A 19,442-nucleotide genomic window follows, 5' to 3' on the forward strand; every position below is an offset into this window, starting at 1 on the left:
TCATTGCAGCAGATGCTTCAGCAGAGGATGTGGTCAGGGATAAAAGACACGCTGGACAGAGTTAACAGCTGGAGTGAGCTCAAACTTAGTAAATTTGTATTTGTTTTACAGGAATTAAAAGTACTCTCAGGACTGTGTTTAACTGTTCATAATGATTCAGGATTTGGGCTTTAGGTTAGAAGAAATCTGGCCCTAGAAAGAACAAATGAAGAATGGGAGGCAATGCAGCAGTACTTAGCCTAAATCTAGTCTCCAGCGTTCTGAGTTTTGGTTAACAATTATTAAAGGAAAGCAGGGATTCCCAAAACTAGAGTATCCTGAACACTTAACAATTCTTTTCTGTTTCTGTAGTCTGTCCTCAGAGATCTTCAGGATCAATTCTGCGGACTGCCCAAATACATGTTTGCTTGCTTGCTTTATTTTTTTATATATATCATTTCTTTTGAATAATTGTTTTCTACTTGCAGAAACAATAAATGTAAATTGTAGAAATTATATGCACAGAAGCTACAAAATAAATGAAAACTTAACATTTCCACCACAGAAAGATCACCAGTACTAGTACTATAGTACGTATTCTTCTCGATCTTTCTGTAGGTATATGCATACATTCTTAAAATATTTTGTTACCAGCATAAAATAATTATATGTATATAGTCCTTATCTACAATAAGATAATTGTACACATACTGTTCTGCTGTCTGCTTTCTTCAGCAAATGAATTCCACATTTGGCTTCAGAAATTACTTCATCTAATACCAAACCATAGTTTAAATTTCCAGTTGACCCTGAAATGCCCTCTGCAGCTAGTTTGTCCAAACCAATATCCAATCCAGGGTCACACATTACATCTAATTGTTGTACCTTTAAAAAATTTTTTTCATCCAACTCAGTTCCCTTTTTAAGACACTGACTTGTTGAGTGAACTAGGTAGGCCAAGATGTTTTCCAAGATGGCCCGCCTTCTGGATTTATCTCATTACTCTGAGGTGCCATTTGGTTTCTTGCATTATACCATATATCTCCTATAACCTGGAAGTTATATCTAATGGAATCAGGTTTGGCTTAAGCGTTCCATAGGTGATGTTGTATTGTGTACTTAATGTGTCATATTGGAAAATGTATAAAATCTGATTGACCCACTACTGGACCATTACTGACACTAAGATAGCTCTCTGGTGTAGAGTGATGACAGCTTGATTCTTCTATTTATAACAGTTGTTTTACTCTTTGTGACTGGAAAGTAATCACTATGGGGTTATTTAAGTTCTGTGAATGTCTAGTTCTCTGTCACACTTTCACATAATGGTTTTAGCAACTATTTATAGTCCTTGTCTGAGTCAGTAATTTCATTAAGATTGTGAAGTATTTTTTAAAACCTGTCATTATATCCATGGTTACTAGCTAACATTCCTGTAGAGTTGAGTCTTTCCTCAATAACTGACATGTGGTTACTCTGAATTACAGTTTCTTTAAGAGGGCAGGGTAAATGCTTACTTCTTTCAATTACCATTTTTCAAATTAAAGAATTGGTTTAATAGCTGCCTCTAATGGTGCCAAATGAGGTTTTTCTGCCTTTCTCTTTTTTGAGTGCAGTTTGTGCTTATGGCTTTTCATGGATCAACGTATATGTGGTTTTATTTTTTATTTATTTATTTTTTTAAAAGATTTTATTTATTTATTTGACAGAGAATGACAGCCAGCAAGAGAGGGAACACAGGCAGGGTCAGTGGGAGAGGAAGAAGCAGGCTCCCAGTGGAGGAGCCTGATGTGGGGCTCGATCCCAGAACACTGGGATCACACCCTGAGCCGAAGGCAGACGCTTAACGACTGAGCCACCCAGGCGCCCCAACGTATATGTGGTTTTAAAAGTCAAAGAATTTTATGTCTAGATGTACAGAGGGAAGCAATAGTTCTCTGCCTTTCCCTTCCCTGGCTTGATTCCTGTTTTCCAGGGGCATATACTTTCAAACCTTCAAGTTCCTTATTTTATTTACCTTCTATTTCCAAATGTATGTTATAACTACTATATTGAATTTTCCTCCTATCTGTTGACTTCTTATTGTGGAAATTAAAGATTAAACTCTTGTTCATCCACTCCCCTCTTTTACGTATACATAAAATACTCACATTTATTCCTCTTCACCACGTTCCCAAATTGGCCTGTCAAATTTTTATTAAATCCACATTCAGCATTAACATTGTGACTGAATAAATGTTACTTACCACTGATTACAAAACTGGTTAGTGATCTTTTTGTACAACTATTTTCCTCTAAGTTGTTGATGTGATTACTTAATTTTCTAATTGATTAACTTATCGATTCAACCCCAGACTTTTAAATAACAACTGTAAACCTCTCAATAAAGTAAAAACTTCTGTTTATCTTTCAGCTCCATTTTTTTCTTGATAAGTCCCCTCCTGGAATCCCCATTCTCTCTCCTCTCTAGACTGTTCTGTATGCCTGCTTACAGTTAACATCCTAAGAAATCCTTTTTTCTATTTAGGGGATTGGATCCCCTCATTTTCTAGTTCTCATGCCTTACTCTTCTGTGATGTACTCCTTAATTTTTGTGAGTAAATCTACCAGGAGATTCCTGAGAATGGATGGGGGCAAAATTGCTGAGATCTTCTACCTTCATACTTAATTGGAAGTTTGGTTGGAAATGAAATCTAAGTTGGTAATCGTTTTCCAGGTTTTTGAAGGCATTGCTCCAGTTTTTATTATTGCTCTTGAAAAATCAGATGCTATTCTTATTCCTGATTCTTTTGTATGTTACTGGTTTTTTTTCTGGAAACTTTATGATCTCATCTTATTTTGGGTGTTCTCAATTTCACAGTGAGGTGCCTTGCTGTGGTTTGGGTATTCTGTGGACTCCTTGGTCTAGAAACTTATCTTTCAGTTCCAGAAAATTTCTTGTTTTATTTCTTTCCTAATTTCCTTCCCTCTGTATTATCTGTTCTCTCTTTGAAGAAATTCTGTTGATGTCGTACCTCCTTGTTTAATCTCCCAGTTTTCATGTCTTACCTTTTATTTTCCAGCTTTTTATTTTCTGGAAGATTTCCTCAACTTTAGCTTTTACCCATCTATTGAACTTTTTGTTCCTGCTATCATGTTTTTCACTTGGCTATAAATTATATAAGCACCTTTTCCTGCTCTGAATGTTTCTTTCTTACAACATTCTAGTTTTGTTTCAGAGGTACTGTATCTTCTCTTACCTCTCTGACAGTAGTAATTATGGTATTGGGAGTTGCATTCTCTCTTTTTTAAGCATTGCTTTGACCCCGTGTGGTCAGAGGCTTTGCTCACTTCCTGGTGATCCTTGAGTGTCAGTGTGTCAGTTGTATTTACAAGGGAGGAACTGAGAAAGTGAAGGGAAGCTTTGTGTGCGTGAGCAAAAGTTACTGCTTGGTGGATCTAGAAGCAGAGGATGAGGAGGAGCCCTGTTGTTTTGTTGGGGAACCTGCCTTAGTTGTCACAGTCTGTGAGTCCTTTGGTACAGGCCTCTTAGTTTCCTGCAAAGGAATCTTTCAGGGGTGTAAGTGTGGGCGTCTGTGTTTCAGAAGCCAATTAGGAGCAGAGGGCTAGAGCTATCACTGTTGAGTGTAACACTTTAACTAAATCTTTACCCTCTTTTCAGCCATGCCTGGGGTTTCTGGAGGCCAGAAACTCTAGTTCACCATCTCCAGAGAGTAAACCTTCCTGCTGCTATGGTGATAAAGAAATCATCACCTTGCTGTGGTGGCTGGGGAAAGGGTTGTTGCAGATTTGACCGTTTCTGTGCAAACTTAACTCAGCCTCCTCTTTTTAGTCCCACTTTGTATTATAGCTTTTAGAAGTACGTAGGCCTCCAATTTTTGAGCCTTTACTGTTCTATTATAGTAACAACAACAACAAGAATAATAGATAATGCATGTATGTGCTTTGCATGTATTAACTCATTAACTCATTTGCATGAACTAAGTACTAGTAGTATTCCCATTAAATAGGAAATTGAGGCATGGAGAGGCCAAGCACCCGCCCAGGTAGCACAGCAGGAAGGTGGTAGACTTAAGATTTGAATCAAAGCAGTCTATCTTGAATCCAACACTGCCTTTCAGTACAACCAGCTTGCTTCGTTTTGGTGACCCCATTTCTACGAGCAGTTAGGTTTCTCTGCTTGCTAAATCAGTTATTTCTAGGCCACTGACTTTCTGCCTTCCAGAATTTTGATGATGCCTATCTGCTTCATGTCCTTTCCCATTCTCTTTGTCTCTGTTTTTTATACCTATTGTATTGCTTCACTGTCATTTTGGGAACAGAGATAAATGATTGTGTTCAACCCATATTTTTAATTGAAATTTCTCAAAATTCTTACTACTTTTCTGTTTTATGCCTTGTTTTGTTGACTTTTTCTTTTTTTTCTAACACCTCCATGACTTATGTATGCTCCATTGTTCCCAGGTTGCCGGACAGGTGAAGCAAAATTGACAAAAGGATTTAATCTAGCTGCCCGGTTCATCATTCACACAGTGGGACCTAAATACAAGAGCCGCTATCGCACAGCTGCTGAGAGTTCCCTGTACAGCTGCTACAGAAACGTGCTTCAGCTGGCCAAGTACGGCTTATTCACTTCCTGGAAGCGGCATACCATACATTGTTAAAGGCCCCAGTTTCAGAATGAAACCTAGCTGTGAAAGTCAATTTTGAGGGATTTAAATCATATAAGAGGACTCTGAAGATAAAATTAACTATCTTCACACACTTAGCAGGATAAAAGGAGTGGATTTAGGTGACTAAAGAATTTAACCTGTTCCCATTTTATTCAGTCTTTACTTGGAGTAAATTTCCCCCAAATGGTATAATATTGATATAATTATTAAAAAGTTAACTGGATTAACTGTTATACTAGATTTGTTGAGGGGGTAGGGAAAGAAGTTGATCTGCGTTGCATTTTTAAATTAATTACATATGTATGTATTATGAATGTTGGTGGTTTGTGTTTTCTGTTTGATCGCAGAGAGCAATCAATGTCTTCTGTGGGATTCTGTGTCATCAATTCTGCAAAACGAGGTTATCCTTTAGAGGATGCAACACACATAGCACTTCGTAAGTAACATTGGAGATTCTGTGCATATGTTGACTGAGCACTTTGTAAGTAGGATTGGGATGCTGTACATAAATTGAGTAGTTATAGCCAATGATCTCTTGATGAACAGATCATGACATCCTGGAGGGAACTTTGTATTGATAAGTTGCTGAGCTCAATTTAATTTCTCAGGTTGACGTTTTCTCTGCTTTTCTCCAAAAAGTCTTACAGACTTGCCTATTAAATTGGAAATTGATACCAAGCCAAGAAGTATGGCCAACGAATTGGGTTTTGGAATCAATATTCAGAATAATCATAACAGGCTGTTACAATGAAGTCAAAACAGGTTTCATAATATAATATTTATATAGCACATTGCAGTTGAAACAGCAGCTTTCACAGATGCTATTTGAGTATAAATCCTTTCGTTGAGTTTTAAAAAAGACTGGGCTCAATCATAATGAGACAGAATGTCATATATGTGATATAAAAATAGAATGTTTAGCTCGAGAGAAACCATGATTTCACTGTATTATATGTAGGTTCAGACCACATCTAGATATTTGTATGTAGCTCTGGGTGTCCTGTCTAATGAGACACTGACAAACTGGAGAGCAAACAGTTTGGAACATTAGTGGTAGTTCTCCTAAAGAAGACCATGCATAGTTTAAGCATATATGGTTCTCATCTTTGAGTATCTAAAGGAGTCTCATTGTGAACTTATTCTGTGCTATATTTTTAGAGCAGTGGTTCTGAACCATTTTGGGAGCCATCGTAAATTACATTGAGCATCTGATGGAAGAAAGCTGTGCACCCTTTCCCCAGAGGAATGTACATCTAGAGGGAATTTGTGTGCAATTTCAAGAAGCTCATAGATTCTTGTAAGGACTGTAAAGACCTCCAACGGTAGAAGGCAGGTCTAAGGCTATGTCACAAGGAAGGAGACTTGGTCCCACTTGAGATAGGACTTTCTGCAATGGAAGGGTATTTTAAGTGAACTTCCTATCACTGGGAATGTTCATGCAGAAGCTAAATGAACATCTGTTGCAGATATTCCTCATTGAGGAGGAAAACTACACCAGATGATCTTTAAGAACGCTTTCTATCTCTAGAATTTAAAGAGGAGGAGCTGAAAGTCTTATATCCACCAAAAAATTAACAAAGATATTCCAATGTATAAAATTATTATTAGCCTGTTATTTTATAGCCTAGAATTTAGGGCGAGGACATAAATAATCTTACTTAATAATTAGCTACTTTTAAGACTTAAGATCTTACTGCTCAAGGGATTTATAGTAAATTTATATATTTTGTAGTTATGCTTTATATATATATTAGACTGAGCTTCTTGAGGAGTAGAAATCTTTTCATCTTTGCATTTCCAGTGCTTCCATATGTCAAGAATGCTTTACATATGATACTTGCTTAAGAAATACGTATTTTAAAAAGGCATAAACAAGTTCCATTTTGTTTCCTCAATAGCTCTGTGTTTTAGGTGTCCATTTTACAAATAAAGAGGCTCAGAAATTTATCATGTTCTCAAGGTTATGCAGACTCCTGACTCCCAAGTCTAGTAACTTGTGTGTTATACTAGACAATCCAGTTATGCTTGAGGTTAGAGCTAGTTCAGTAGGAAAGTACTATGTTATCACCACTCTGCATGTATTCTGAATGGTGCCTTACCAAAGCGAAGTTCCTGCCTTTGTATAATTCTTCCTGGCAGAGCTCTTGTCAGGTCTCAACATTCTCTGATTCCTTAGTCCTTGCCCCACCATCATTTACATTGAGCTAAGTCTTTTTTTATGTCTCTGTTTCTTATTAAAGTAATTATATAGGTCAGAATTTAAAGAGGCAGCAACATTTTATAGAAAAGGCTCTGAAAAAGGAGTCCAGAAGACTGGTTTTTGATCTCAGTTCTACCAGTCTTACCAGCTCTGTGGCCCCAGCTAAATCACTTGATAAATCACTCAATTTACTCTAGAGGTGTCAACTTTGAGCAGTAATTGTAGTAAGAGCAGGTGAAAATCAACAGTGGCCATATTTGATGAAGCAATTTCTAAGAATTGAATTAGCACAAATGAAATGGAAAATGTAAAGATAGACATGTCAACTTATATTTTATAAGGCCTGTTTGACTTATTGCACCTTAAATATAATAGCAAAACGGTAGCATCTTATTAAAAAAAAATACACATATGTAAACAGTTGTGGCCTTTACTCACATACTTTCTGAGCATTTGGGAAATCAATGGCTTGTATACTTTTGCACCATATATGGGCCAAGAACAAATCTAATAAATGTAACTCTAAATCCTTAGTACCAGACTCTTTCCTAGTTATTAAACTATTACCAAAATTTATTTCATTTGAAACCTAAGTAATATTCTCTTGATAGATGTATCAAGACTGTCTTTTTTTTCTTGGTTCATGTACAGTTCAGTTCTCCATTAGAAGCCTAAAGAGACCTCTGCATTGAAATAAATTTATCAGGTTATCTATTAATTCAGCAAAATTCTGAGTGATTGTGTGGAAAGCCCTGTGCTATATAGAAGAGAATACAGTGGTGAGAAAAAAGATGGCACTGTTTGTTCTTATTGTGGTTCCATGTTGGGAATTTTAAAGCCCCCACATGTCCTTCTCCCCAGTTAAAGGGTTTTCACTAAAAGTTTGGTATATGACATCCTGGTTGGTTGCAAAGAATAGTGCACAGATGAAACTCTGAAAGAAAGTGTTTGGATTGGCAGTTGGTACTAAAGTCTTATAGCCATGACTTCACTCTTTCTTTTCTCCTTTTTGCAGAATTAATTTTCTTAATGAATTCTGAGGGAATTCAGTTTGGTTACTATCTGGTATTGTATTTTGTCTTCCAGTGGGAATCCTACAGTTATGTGCTGGGAAACCACTATATTTGAACATTAATTAAAACTTGGTGTCAGGGCGCCTGGATGGCTCAGTCCCTTAAGCAAATGACTCTTGGTTTCAGCTCAGGGTCGTGGGATCGGGCTCCACTTTGGGCTCTGCACTCAGTGCAGAGTCTTCTTGTCCCTCTTTGTTCCTCCCCCTGCTCGCACGTGCACACACACACTCTCTCTCTCTAAATAAAATCTTAAAAAAAAAGAAAAAACCTTGGTGTCAAAATAGAGAAAATCCCTTTCTGAAAATTCAGTTTTAGAAAATCGTTAAAGCAGAATAGAGAGAGAAATGAAAAATTTGTCACCTAACAGAGGGAGAATTCTAAATAATTTAGTCATTCAACAAATGGGTCTGCGCTGTTAGATTCTCGAGATACAGTAGTAAACAAGGTAGGCAATATGTAGATAACCAGACCCATAAAATGTTACTTTAGCTACTAATTATTTTTGAACAGTTGTTTGCCATATCTTAAGATGTGCTAGGTTCTGGTAATATTAATTGTAAGATATTAATGTAAGATATACTTGGGCTTCAGAAAGCTCACAGTCTAGCTGTAAAATGCAATGAGAAGTTCACAAATGGAGGGCCGTTCAGGTTATAGGAAGAACACAAGGAAGGGTGGAGTTCTGTACAAACCAGATGGCCTTGGACTTGGTCTTGAAAAATGAGTAGGAGTTCACTAATAGAAGATCATGGTGAATGAATGATATTGTAGTCAAAGGTAACCATGCAAGCAGAGGCAGGGTAGCATAAAAGTTAAGTGGAATGTTCTGAGTACAGCGAAGAAGCCAGTTTGCTGAAAGTAAGGTCTGTGGGAGGAATAATGGGAAATAGGACCAAAGGGCAGGGTTGGAGGGGTGGAGAGTTGAGGTCCAGTTGTGGCAAACCATGCTGCGGACTTAGATCCTAACCTCCAAGCAGTGCAGAGCCTCAGAATTATTTAGTAAGGAAGGTGACAAGGGAAGGAAGGTAACTTAGGCAACAGTGAATATATAGACCTGGAAAAGAGAGAAACAAGAAAACAATTAAAAGCTTATTGCTGAAGGCTTCATGAGCATTAAGATCCTGAGAACAACTGAAAGAGAGACAGAATGGATGTTAGAAATAGCAGTAGAATTTAAAGGACATGATAACCCCTTGAAAATTCAGGGTGGAGGAAGAGGTGAAAAAAGTGTTAAAAAATTCAGGATTTGAGCTTGGATGAGTGATTTGATGTTGCTATGTGATAAAGAACATAGGTAGAGGAACAGATTTTGGGGGGAAAGATGGAGGTCAGTTTTGGACCTCCGGAGTTTGAGGTCTCTGGGTTATCTGTGCAGATATGCCCAGTAGGCAGTAGGAAATTCAGCTCTTTTATTTAGAAAACAGAATATAAATATTTGAGAATGTCAGTATTTACATTGGTGCTAAGCCAGCAAATCGGTGAGCTAAAGAGAATATACATTTTTTTATATATGCATATATATATACACATATATATATATATTTCTTGATATATATATCAAGAAAATAAATGTGGAAGGCAGAACCACGGGGGACAATATTTTTAAAAGTTAGGGCATGGGCACGTAAAACTAAAGCTAGAGAAATCTCTAGTGAGGTAAGCACTGAGAAAAGGCCATTAGGTTTCACTGATAGGATATTGATAGGGAAGAATCAGGATAACACAGAAATTAAAAAAATAATTCACCTTTGGTCGATGGGATTTTGACAGGGATGCAATGCTGGGTAGGTCATTGAATACTGTAACTAAATAGATGGTCAGAGAGAGAGGCCCCAGGGAATAAAAATATACTGGATAAGGAAGAATTGTCTGGAATCAGCATCTTCTATGGCCAGGCACTGTTCTAGAAGCTGGCAATAAAGCAGTAAATAAAATAAAGCTCTTGCTGTTGAGGTACTTTGGTTCTAGCGGATGGGGCAGGGAGGGCAAAGAAGATATAAAATTAACAAGATGGGGCGCCTGGGTGGTGCAGTCTTTAAGCGTCTGCCTTCGGCTCAGGGCATGATCCTGGCGTTCCGGGGCCGAGTCCCTCATCAGGCTCCACCGCTGGGAGCCTGCTTCTTCCTCTCCCACTCCCCCTGCTTGAGTTCTCTCTCTCGCTGGCGGTCTGTCTCTCTCAAATAAATAAATCTTAAAAAAAAACAAGAAACTCCACAAAATGTCTATAATATTTGGTCTGGAGGAAAGCAAATCAGAGAAGGATTTTTTAATATGGTACTCTGGGCAGGCTTCACTGATGAGGTGTCATTGAGCAGAGAACTGACTGAAATGAGGAGTGATCCATTATAAAAATAAAACGTTGAAGAGTTTTCTTATTTATTGAATAATTTCTTCTATTTCTTTCCTTAGGCACTGTAAGGAGATTTCTAGAAATTCACGGGGAGACCATTGAAAAAGTAGTATTTGCTGTCTCTGAACTAGAAGAGGTATTTTGCTAATTACGTTGCATTGTTTAAATCTTATTTTTATTTGTTTGCCTTTGTCTCATCATTACTGAATTGCCAGCAGATACCTGTGTGTGTATTTGGCATTGGGGCATACCATCTTTTGTTGAAAAGAACACATATTAGAGACTACAAACAAGTCAAGAAGGAGCATTTTGATCATGTTTTTACTGCTAAACTGTTTTCACTTAGTGAAATCTTACTAAGGTGGAGTTGTTCTGATTTGCTCCCTGTATTAGCTCTTAAAACATCTCGAGACATCACCTTATAATCCAAGTACTGGGTTTCTGGGCAGTGTAACTGGAAAATTGCTGTGCTGGAAAAGCTTTGGGTCTACCTTACCTAGAAACATGACAGCCTAGCCTAGTGACTAGCATTGATTAAGTTGTGAGGTTTATGTTTTGTTTTGTTGTGTTGTGTGTAGTTAGGTTTAGTATGTTTCAATTTAATTTAGAGCCATTTTAGAAAACTAGTTCTTTTTTTTTTAACCCTTTTTAAATTTTATTTAGTTTTAGGATGCTCTGTCCAGTTTAGCTTGTATTATTTTGCATTTTTGTGTCCTTGGGCAAGTTATTTAACCTCTCTGTGCTTTGATAAAAAAGGAGTATTAATAATACTTATATCACGGGAGTTTAGTGATGAATGAGTTAACACATGTGAAATATCCATTCATGGTATTAATAGCTGTATACATGATATATAAATACCTTTGAAATTGCTAAAATGAGGCACATACGCTTGTTTGCTATCTCTTCTTGTTTACCTATTCATTCAGTGGTCTTTTATTGAGTGTCTATAGCATCCAGGTTTATTACACTAGATTCTGGGAATATACCAGTCAACTAATGAGGGTCGTTGTCCTCAAAGAATCCATTGTCTGTTGGTAGGGACAGACAATTCAGATAAGTTAGGATAATTATGATAAGTGCATTAATGGAGGTATGGAATGGATAGGAACACATAACTCCAGCCTGAACAGGGTTAGGAAAGCTTCCCATGGGAGGTGATAAACTTGAAATCATCGTAAAAAATAAGTAAGATATTCCAAGGGAGGGGCAATTGACAATAGGACAGGAGCAGCAGGACTTATGCATTCCAGCTTTGGTGACCTGATGTTGCCAGGATGGGGGTCACTTTTAACTTGACCACCTGACAATATCCTGACCTTTAACATAAGAACTGCTTGAGGGTCCCAGATAGCATCTAGCTGAGCTTAGAAGTAGTAAGGTGATGTGTAGTAAGGAGGGCACGTATTGCACGGTGCACTGGGTGTTATACGCAAGTAATGAATCATGGAACTTTACATCAAAAACTTTACATCAAAAAAACTTTACTGTATGGTGACTAACTTGAAAAAAAAGAAGAAGTAGTAAGGTTTTTATTCTTGATGGAAGCTGTCTTCACAGTGTCAGGAACAGCACTAAGCTCGCGTGCTTCATTACTTCATTATTTTTCACAGAATGTCTTGCTTTTCTGACACAGGCTACTTACCAAAAGCTGCTACCTCTGTACTTCCCAAGGTCACTGAAGGAGGAATATCGATCATTGCCATACCTACCTGCAGATATTGGAAATGCAGAAGGGGAGCCTGTGGTACCTGAACGACAGATTAGAATAAGTGAAAAACCTGGTGCCCCGGAGGGTGAGTTCTGCTTTTCTTAATTTCCCTCTTTTATCAGGGTCCGATAAAACACAGTCTACCTTCGGGGAGCTCTCTGTGGGTGTGACATTAAGTTCAAGACCAACTTAGATGTTTTTAGAGTCTTATTCTTGTTAACGTTTAGTCTTTTAAGTTAAAATATATGTATTCACACACACACACACACACACACACACACACACACACACACAACATCAAATCTGTTAGGCAGTAGAGATCCAGAGGTGGATATAACAACATTTGCACGCTTGTGAAGTCTATGATTGTATGCAGGACCCTGTTGAGACAGTAATCAAGTACATAATCATCTAAAATTTTCAGCAGCTTTAACAATACCATCCAGAAGCCAGACCTAACATTAAATACTAAAACAAGAATACCATTACCACTTGTTTTGTTTCTTTAGGTTATATTCTTATGTAGATTGAAGCAATGGTAGAGCATGGTAGGGTGGGAGCTTTTCTGAATCTGTGCAATATGACAGCTTATATTGATCTTCATGGGCACATGGTTAAGGTCATTACTCCCTTGTGTGGAGACTTGCCTCACAAGCTTCAGTGTCAGAACTCGATCTGAAAATTCAGCAGCTTATGAATCTATGAGATTCCTACTGTGAACACTTTTAAATGAGCATCAAATTAAAATCTGTTGAAGGCTGTTCATCTGCTTTTTATTACCAGTACACAGCATTAAATCAAATGGAGGGAATTGTAAGTGGAAATGTCTGAACCAAGCTTTGCTGGAGGGCTACCCGTGTACTTTACGGTATGCCCAGAGTTTTTCGGAAATCCTCATGATCATGACCACCACTGTAGAATACAGTGTTTCCTAAATGCATAAATGCATTTTGTATGACAAGGTGTAACAATTGCCAACCCAATTGGAGATCATAATGCTGGGCAGCAGATTAGGCTAACTAATTAGCCAAAGAGTTCCTTGTGTCTGCCATTTTCAAAGATTGCTTAATTACCTCATAGATGTAAGCCCTAGTATTCATAAATATTTTCAATTAGAATGTTCAGTCTGCTAAAATAGATGTAAAATCAGCTTTACTTGACTTGTTCATGGGTACTTTTTCATAAAAGCAGACTCTTCTCAGCCGTTGGCCTATCACAGTTTGAGGAGCAGTGAAGTAGATGTGAGGAAGTCCCCGGTGGATGGCCCACCTGACTGGGTTTCAAGTAGTGGCATTGCCATGGGAAGCTCCCCATGGTCCAAGGCATTTGTTTTTCTCTCTTTAAATAAAAAAAAAAAATGTTTTTTAACAAAGCTAGTAAGGCAGTGGGGAACACACTAAAAGATGACCCATTCCCAAAGTACTGACTTCTAACCAAACATAAAATGATCATCTGGATAAATTAGAAAGTTGATTTATTAATTTGTAGTGAAACTAGAACTCTTATGGGTCAGATAATTACATAGGCATGACCAGTGTAGAAAACCAGGATGCTAAATTAGAATAAAAACATATCTTAGTGAATGTGGATCCTACCCTGCACTCCTGGTCCAGCCATTTGCCATTGAGAGTTTTCTGACAAAGAGACTCCCAGTTCTTTTTTTTTTTTTTTTTTTTTTTTAAATGATTTTTTATTATATTATGTTAGTCACCATACAGTACATCCCCGGTTTCCGATGTAAGGCTCGATGATTCATTAGTTGTGTATAACACCCAGTGCACCATGCAGTACGTGCCCTCCTTACTACCCATCACCGGTCTATCCCATTCCCCCACCCCCCTCCCCTCTGAAGTCCTCAGTTTGTTTCTCATAGTCCATAGTCTCTCATGTTTCATTCCCCCTTCTGATTACCCCCCCTTTCTTTATCCCTTTCTTCCCCTACCGATCATCCTAGTTCTTATGTTCCATAGATGAGAGAAATCATATGATAGTTGTCTTCTCTGCTTGACTTATTTCACTTAGCATTATCTCCTCCAGTGCCGTCCATGTTGTAGCAAATGTTGAGAACTCGTTCTTTCTGATAGCTGAGTAATATTGCATTGTATATATGGACCACAACTTCTTAATCCAGTCATCTGTTGAAGGGCATCTCGGCTCCTTCCACAATTTAGTTATTGTGGACATTGCTGCTATGAACATTGGGGTGCATATGGCCCTTCTCTTCACTACGTCTGTATCTTTGGGGTAAACACCCAGTAGTGCAATGGCTGGATCATAGGGTAGCTCAATTTTTAACTTTTTAAGGGACCTCCACACTGTTTTCCAGAGTGGCTGTACCAACTTGCATTCCCACCAACAATGTAGGAGGGATCCCCTTTCTCCACATCCTCTCCAACAATTGTTGTTTCTTGCCTTGTCTATTTTTGCCATTCTAACTGGCGTAAGGTGGTATCTCAGTGTGGTTTTGATTTGAATTTCCTTGATGGCTAATGATTTTGAACATTTTTTCATGTGTCTGTTAGCCATTTGTATGTCTTCATTGGAAAAGTGTCTGTTCATATCTTCTGCCCATTTTTTGATTTGTTTATTTGTTTCTCGTGTATTGAGTTTGAGAAGTTCTTTGTAGATCTTGGATACCAGTCCTTTATCTGTAGTGTCATTTGCAAATATATTCTCCCATTCCGTGGGCTGCCTCTTAGTTTTTCTGACTGTTTCCTTGGATGTGCAGAAACTTTTAATCTTGATGAAGTCCCATAAATTCATTTTATCTTTTGTTTCTCTTGCCTTTGGGGATGTGTCATGAAAAAGGTTGCTTTGGCCGATGTCGTAGAGGTTGTTGCCTATGTTCTCCTCTAGAATTTTGATGGATTCCTGTCTCACCTCGAGGTCTTTCATCCATTTGGAGTTTATTTTTGTGTACGGTGTGAGATAGTGGTCAAGTTTCATTCTCTTGCATGTAGCTGTCCAATTTTCCCAGCACCATTTATTGAAGAGACTGTCTTTTTCCCACCAGATGTTTTTTCCTGCTTTATCAAATATTAGTTGGCCAAAGAGCCGAGGGTCCATTTCTGGGCTCTCTATTCTGTTCCATTGGTCTATGTGTCTGTTTTTGTGCCAGTACCATGCTGTCTTTGTGATCACAGCTTTGTAGTACAGCTCGAAATCCGGCATTGTGATGCCCCCAGCTTTGTTTTTCCTTTTCAACAGTTCCTTGGCGATTCGGGGCCTTTTCTGTTTCCATACAAATTTAAGGACTGTTTGTTCCAGTTCTTTGAAAAATGTCCTCGGTATTTTGATCGGGATAGCATTGAAAGTGTAGATTGCCCTGGGTAGCATGGACATTTTAACTATGTTAATTCTTCCGATCCCTGAGCATGGAATATCTTTCCATCTTTTTATGTCTTCCTCAATAAGAGACTCCCAGTTCTTGTGTCAATTTATCATGTGCTCCCTCCTTACGTAATTCTGGATAAATGACCCCAAACATGTGTTCTTCATATTTCTCTTTTGTTAGGTGCAGTGCTGTAGCCCTTCTTTAAACCTACATACAGTGTAATTAATTCTGTCTTTTGACTTATCATTACATTCTGCTCTTTCCTTCCTAAGGTTACACCCAGGTCACCTTGATTTGATTTCATGTATTCCTAAAACTTCTGTCACACGGGGACAGGTGGTTTCTTGTGTTATATCAGTTCTTCAGATGCCTAAATGTGATTTCAGTTTGATTCTCAAAAAAATACCCTCAACCCCAGTTTTTTGATTATGTCACAGTCATCCCTATTGCAGCATTCACAGTCTGTAGCATTTACTGTCAAGTTCTGCTATAAGCTCTCTGTTGATAGTATTTTTGTTACAGACAACCAAGAAGAGGAGGCTGAAGGCTTGGGAGTTGACCTCTCTTTCATCGGCTCTCATGCTTTTGCTCGAATGGAAGGAGATATTGACAAGCAAAGAAGACTGATCCTTCAGGGACAGTTATCAGAGGCAGCCCTGCAGAAGCAGCATCAAAGAAAGTAAGGCAAAATCCCTTTGGACTGATAGACCTAGAAGGACATGAGAAATAAGCAAGGAGCCTACATCTGCTAAATGATCTACATATAATGTATTCTCATCTATTCTTCATGACAATCCAGTGAGGAAGATACCATCCCCATTTTGTAGATGCAGAAATTCATAATTAATTTTATCAGTGGTTACAGTTAATATGTGGTGAAGCCAGTATTCAGATGCACACCTGATTTCAGAGCTCCTAATCTTCCTGCTGTAATTTTAGTGCTTCTGGGTGAAGTTAGGTTCTAAAGGTAGAAACAGGGAAAGGGAAAGGCAGAGTTACAAAGTTTTTACTTTACTGTATTTGTAATTAAAGCATAATCTTCAGTTTTGTTAAATTTAAAAGCACTTTGTTTCTCAGATTTATCCCAAGGACCTTATAAAGCCATTCCATTTCTTTCTGGTGTTTTCTTTTTTCTTTTTTAATTTAAATTCAATTAATTAACATATAGTATATTAGTTTCAGAGGTAGAGGTCAGTGATTCATCAGTTTTATATAATACCCAGTGCTCATTATATCCTGTGCCCTCCTTAACGTCCATCACACTGTTACCCCATCTCCCCCTTCTGCCCTCCAGCAACTCTCACTTTGTTTCCTATGATTAAGAGTCTCTTATGGTTTGTCTCCCTCTCTGATTTTGTCTTATTTTTCCCTCTCTTCCCCTGTACTCCTCTGTTCTGTTTCTTAAATTCCACATTTGAGTGAAATCATAATTATGATAATTGTCTTTTTCTGATTCACTTATTTTGCTTAGCATTATACCTACTTCCATCCACATTGTTGCAAATGGCAAGTTGTTTTTTTTTTTTTTTTTTTTTAAGATTTTATTTATTTGACAGAGAGCACGAGCAGGGAGAACAGGAAAGGGAGAAGCAGGCTCCCCACTGAGCAGGGAGCCCAATGTGGGGCTCGATCCCAGGACCCTGGGATCATGACCTGAGGTAAAGGCAGATGCTTAACTGCCTGAGCCACCAAGGTGCCCCAAGATTTTTTTTTTTTTTTTTTTTGGATAACTGAGTAATATTCCATTGTATAAATATACCACATTTTCTTTATCCATTCATCTGTCAATGGACATCTAGGTTCTTTCCATAGTTTGGCTATTGTAAACATTGCTGCTATAAACATTGGGGTGCAGGTGCCCCTTTGGATCACTACATTTGTATCTTTGGGGTAAATACCTAGTAGTGCAATTGCTGGGTCATAGGGTAGCTCTATTTTCAACTTTTTGAGGTAGCTACTGTTTTCCAGAGTGGCTGCACCAGCTTGCATTCCCACCAACAGTGTAAGAGGGTTCCCCTTTCTCCGCATCCTCATCAACATCTGTTGTTTCCTGACTTGTTCCTTTTAGCCATTCTGACTAGTCTGAGGTGGTATCTCATTGTGGTTTTTGATTTGTATTTCCCTGATGCCAAATGATGTTGAGCATTTTTTTTCATGGGTCTGTTGGCCATTTGAATGTCTTCTTTGGCGAAATGTCTGTTCGTGTCTTCTGCCCATGTCTTGATTGGATTATTTGTTCTTTGGGTGTTGAATTTGATAAGTTCTTTATAGATGTTGAATACTAGCCCTTTATCTGATAAGACATTTGCAAATATCTTCTCCCACTTTGTAGGTTGTCTTTTGGTTTTGTGGACTGTTTCCTCCGCTATGCAAAAGCTTTTTATCTTGATGAAGTCCCAATAATTAATTTTTGCTTTTTCCCTTGCCCTTGGAGATGTGTCTAGCAAGAAGTCGCTGCAGCCGGGGTCAGGGAGTTTGCTGCCTGTGTTCTCCTCTAGGATTTTGGTGGATTCCTGTCTCACATTTCATCCATTTGAGCATGTTTTTGTGTATGATGTAAGACAGTGGTCCAGTTTCATTCTTCTGCATGTGGCTGTCCAATTTTCCCAACACCGTTTGTTGAAGAGACTGTCTTTTTCCATTGGATATTCTTTCCTGCTTTGTCAAAGTTTAGTTGACCATAGAGGGTCCGTTTCTGGGTTCTCTGTTTTCTATTCTATTCCATTGATCTATGTGTCTGTTTTTGTGCCGGTAACATACTGTCTTGATGATTACAGCTTTGTAATAGAGCTTCAAGTCTGGCATTGTGATGCCACCAGCTTTGGTTTTCTTTTCCAACATTCCTCTATTTGGGGTCTTTTCTGGTTCCATACAAATTTTAGGATTATTTGTTTCAGCTCTATGAAAAGTGTTGAAGGTATTTTGATAAGGATTGCATTGAATGTATAGATTGCTCTGGGTAGCATAGACATTTTAATAGTATTTGTTCTTCCAATCCATGAGCATAGAATGTTTTTCCGTTTCTTTGTGTCTTCCTCAATTTCTTTCATGAGTGTTCTATAGTTTTCAGAGTACAGATCCTTTGCCTCTTTGGTTAGGTTTATTCCTAGGTATCTTATGGTGTTTCCTAAAGCAATTTTGAATAAGTCCTTTTTAAAGAATAAAGGAAAGCAGCTTATGTATTTCTGAGTAAGTTTTTCCAAGGATTAACAGTTCTTGGAAAGCTACCTGCTTTTCAAAAGCTTTTAAAGGAAAGAAAAATGATAAACTTTAAACAGTTCATATCAGCTTTACCTTACAGGGTTGATTGATAGGTTAGCATCTCATAGGGTTGTTGTGATGTGAGCACTTGGTATTTAGCAAGCTCTTAAAATTGGTCACTGCTATTCTCCTCAGTACTGAGCAAATCATGGTCTGTTTTACCTTTTAGCTTTGGTGCTTGCCATCCCTTTTGACTGGATTACCCTCATCCTTTAATTCCTGCCCATTCTCTGGGTTTCAGCTTCAAAGTAATTGCCTCTGGAAATTTATCTCCCTGGAGATATGCCAGAATAGATGGAAGAAAAGTCTGGAATAGATGCCTCCTCCTGTATTTTTTTTTTCATGCCCTGTACTTAACCAAAGCATAGCATAGCATTTATCACAGTATATTGCAGTGATGTGTGGTTGTTTTAAGTCTCCATCCATAAACTGACAGTGCACTGGATGACCTCTGGAGTTCCTTACAGAATTAGAATGTTGTGTCTGGGTGAGTTTCTGGTCTTCATTTTATTCTGATTTTATTTTTAGAAATGAAAGCAAATTTACCACTAGGGGACAGCAATGAATAGCTTTTCCAAAGGCAGTCACAATCAAATGATAGTTTCAGTGGTTTCTAAACTTGGCATGTGTAAGAATCATCTGGCAAACATTTTTCTTAAATACATGAGGGGGCTCTCCCTCACATGACTGGGACTTTGGCATCTGTATATATTTTGAAACTTTTTCACATTGTGATTCATGCACTGCTAGGTCTGGGTACCTTTTTTTAGTTGAAGGCAGTGGTTCTCAAATGATTTGGTCTCAGATTCCCTTTGTATTCTTAAAAATTGTTGAGAACTCCAGAGAGCTTTTGTTTACATG

At 38.0% G+C, this 19,442-nt stretch overlaps 1 protein-coding gene across 4 annotated transcripts in view; it reads left to right on the top strand.

Moving 5' to 3' along the window:
• The window catches only part of GDAP2 (ganglioside induced differentiation associated protein 2), a 69,821-nt gene that overhangs the window by 14,158 nt on the left and 36,221 nt on the right, over positions 1-19,442 (top strand). For all 4 annotated transcript variants that reach the window (XM_026483645.4, XM_048220321.2, XM_044378639.3 and 1 more), the window contains 5 exons: positions 4,444-4,597; positions 5,000-5,088; positions 10,335-10,411; positions 11,912-12,071; positions 15,843-15,999. In XM_026483645.4, the coding sequence (XP_026339430.1) occupies positions 4,444-4,597; positions 5,000-5,088; positions 10,335-10,411; positions 11,912-12,071; positions 15,843-15,999 (637 nt within the window). The remainder of the gene's footprint in view (positions 1-4,443; positions 4,598-4,999; positions 5,089-10,334; positions 10,412-11,911; positions 12,072-15,842; positions 16,000-19,442) is intronic.

This window comes from Ursus arctos, unplaced genomic scaffold (assembly GCF_023065955.2).
Source record: "Ursus arctos isolate Adak ecotype North America unplaced genomic scaffold, UrsArc2.0 scaffold_12, whole genome shotgun sequence".
NCBI classification, from domain to species: Eukaryota; Metazoa; Chordata; class Mammalia; order Carnivora; family Ursidae; genus Ursus; species Ursus arctos.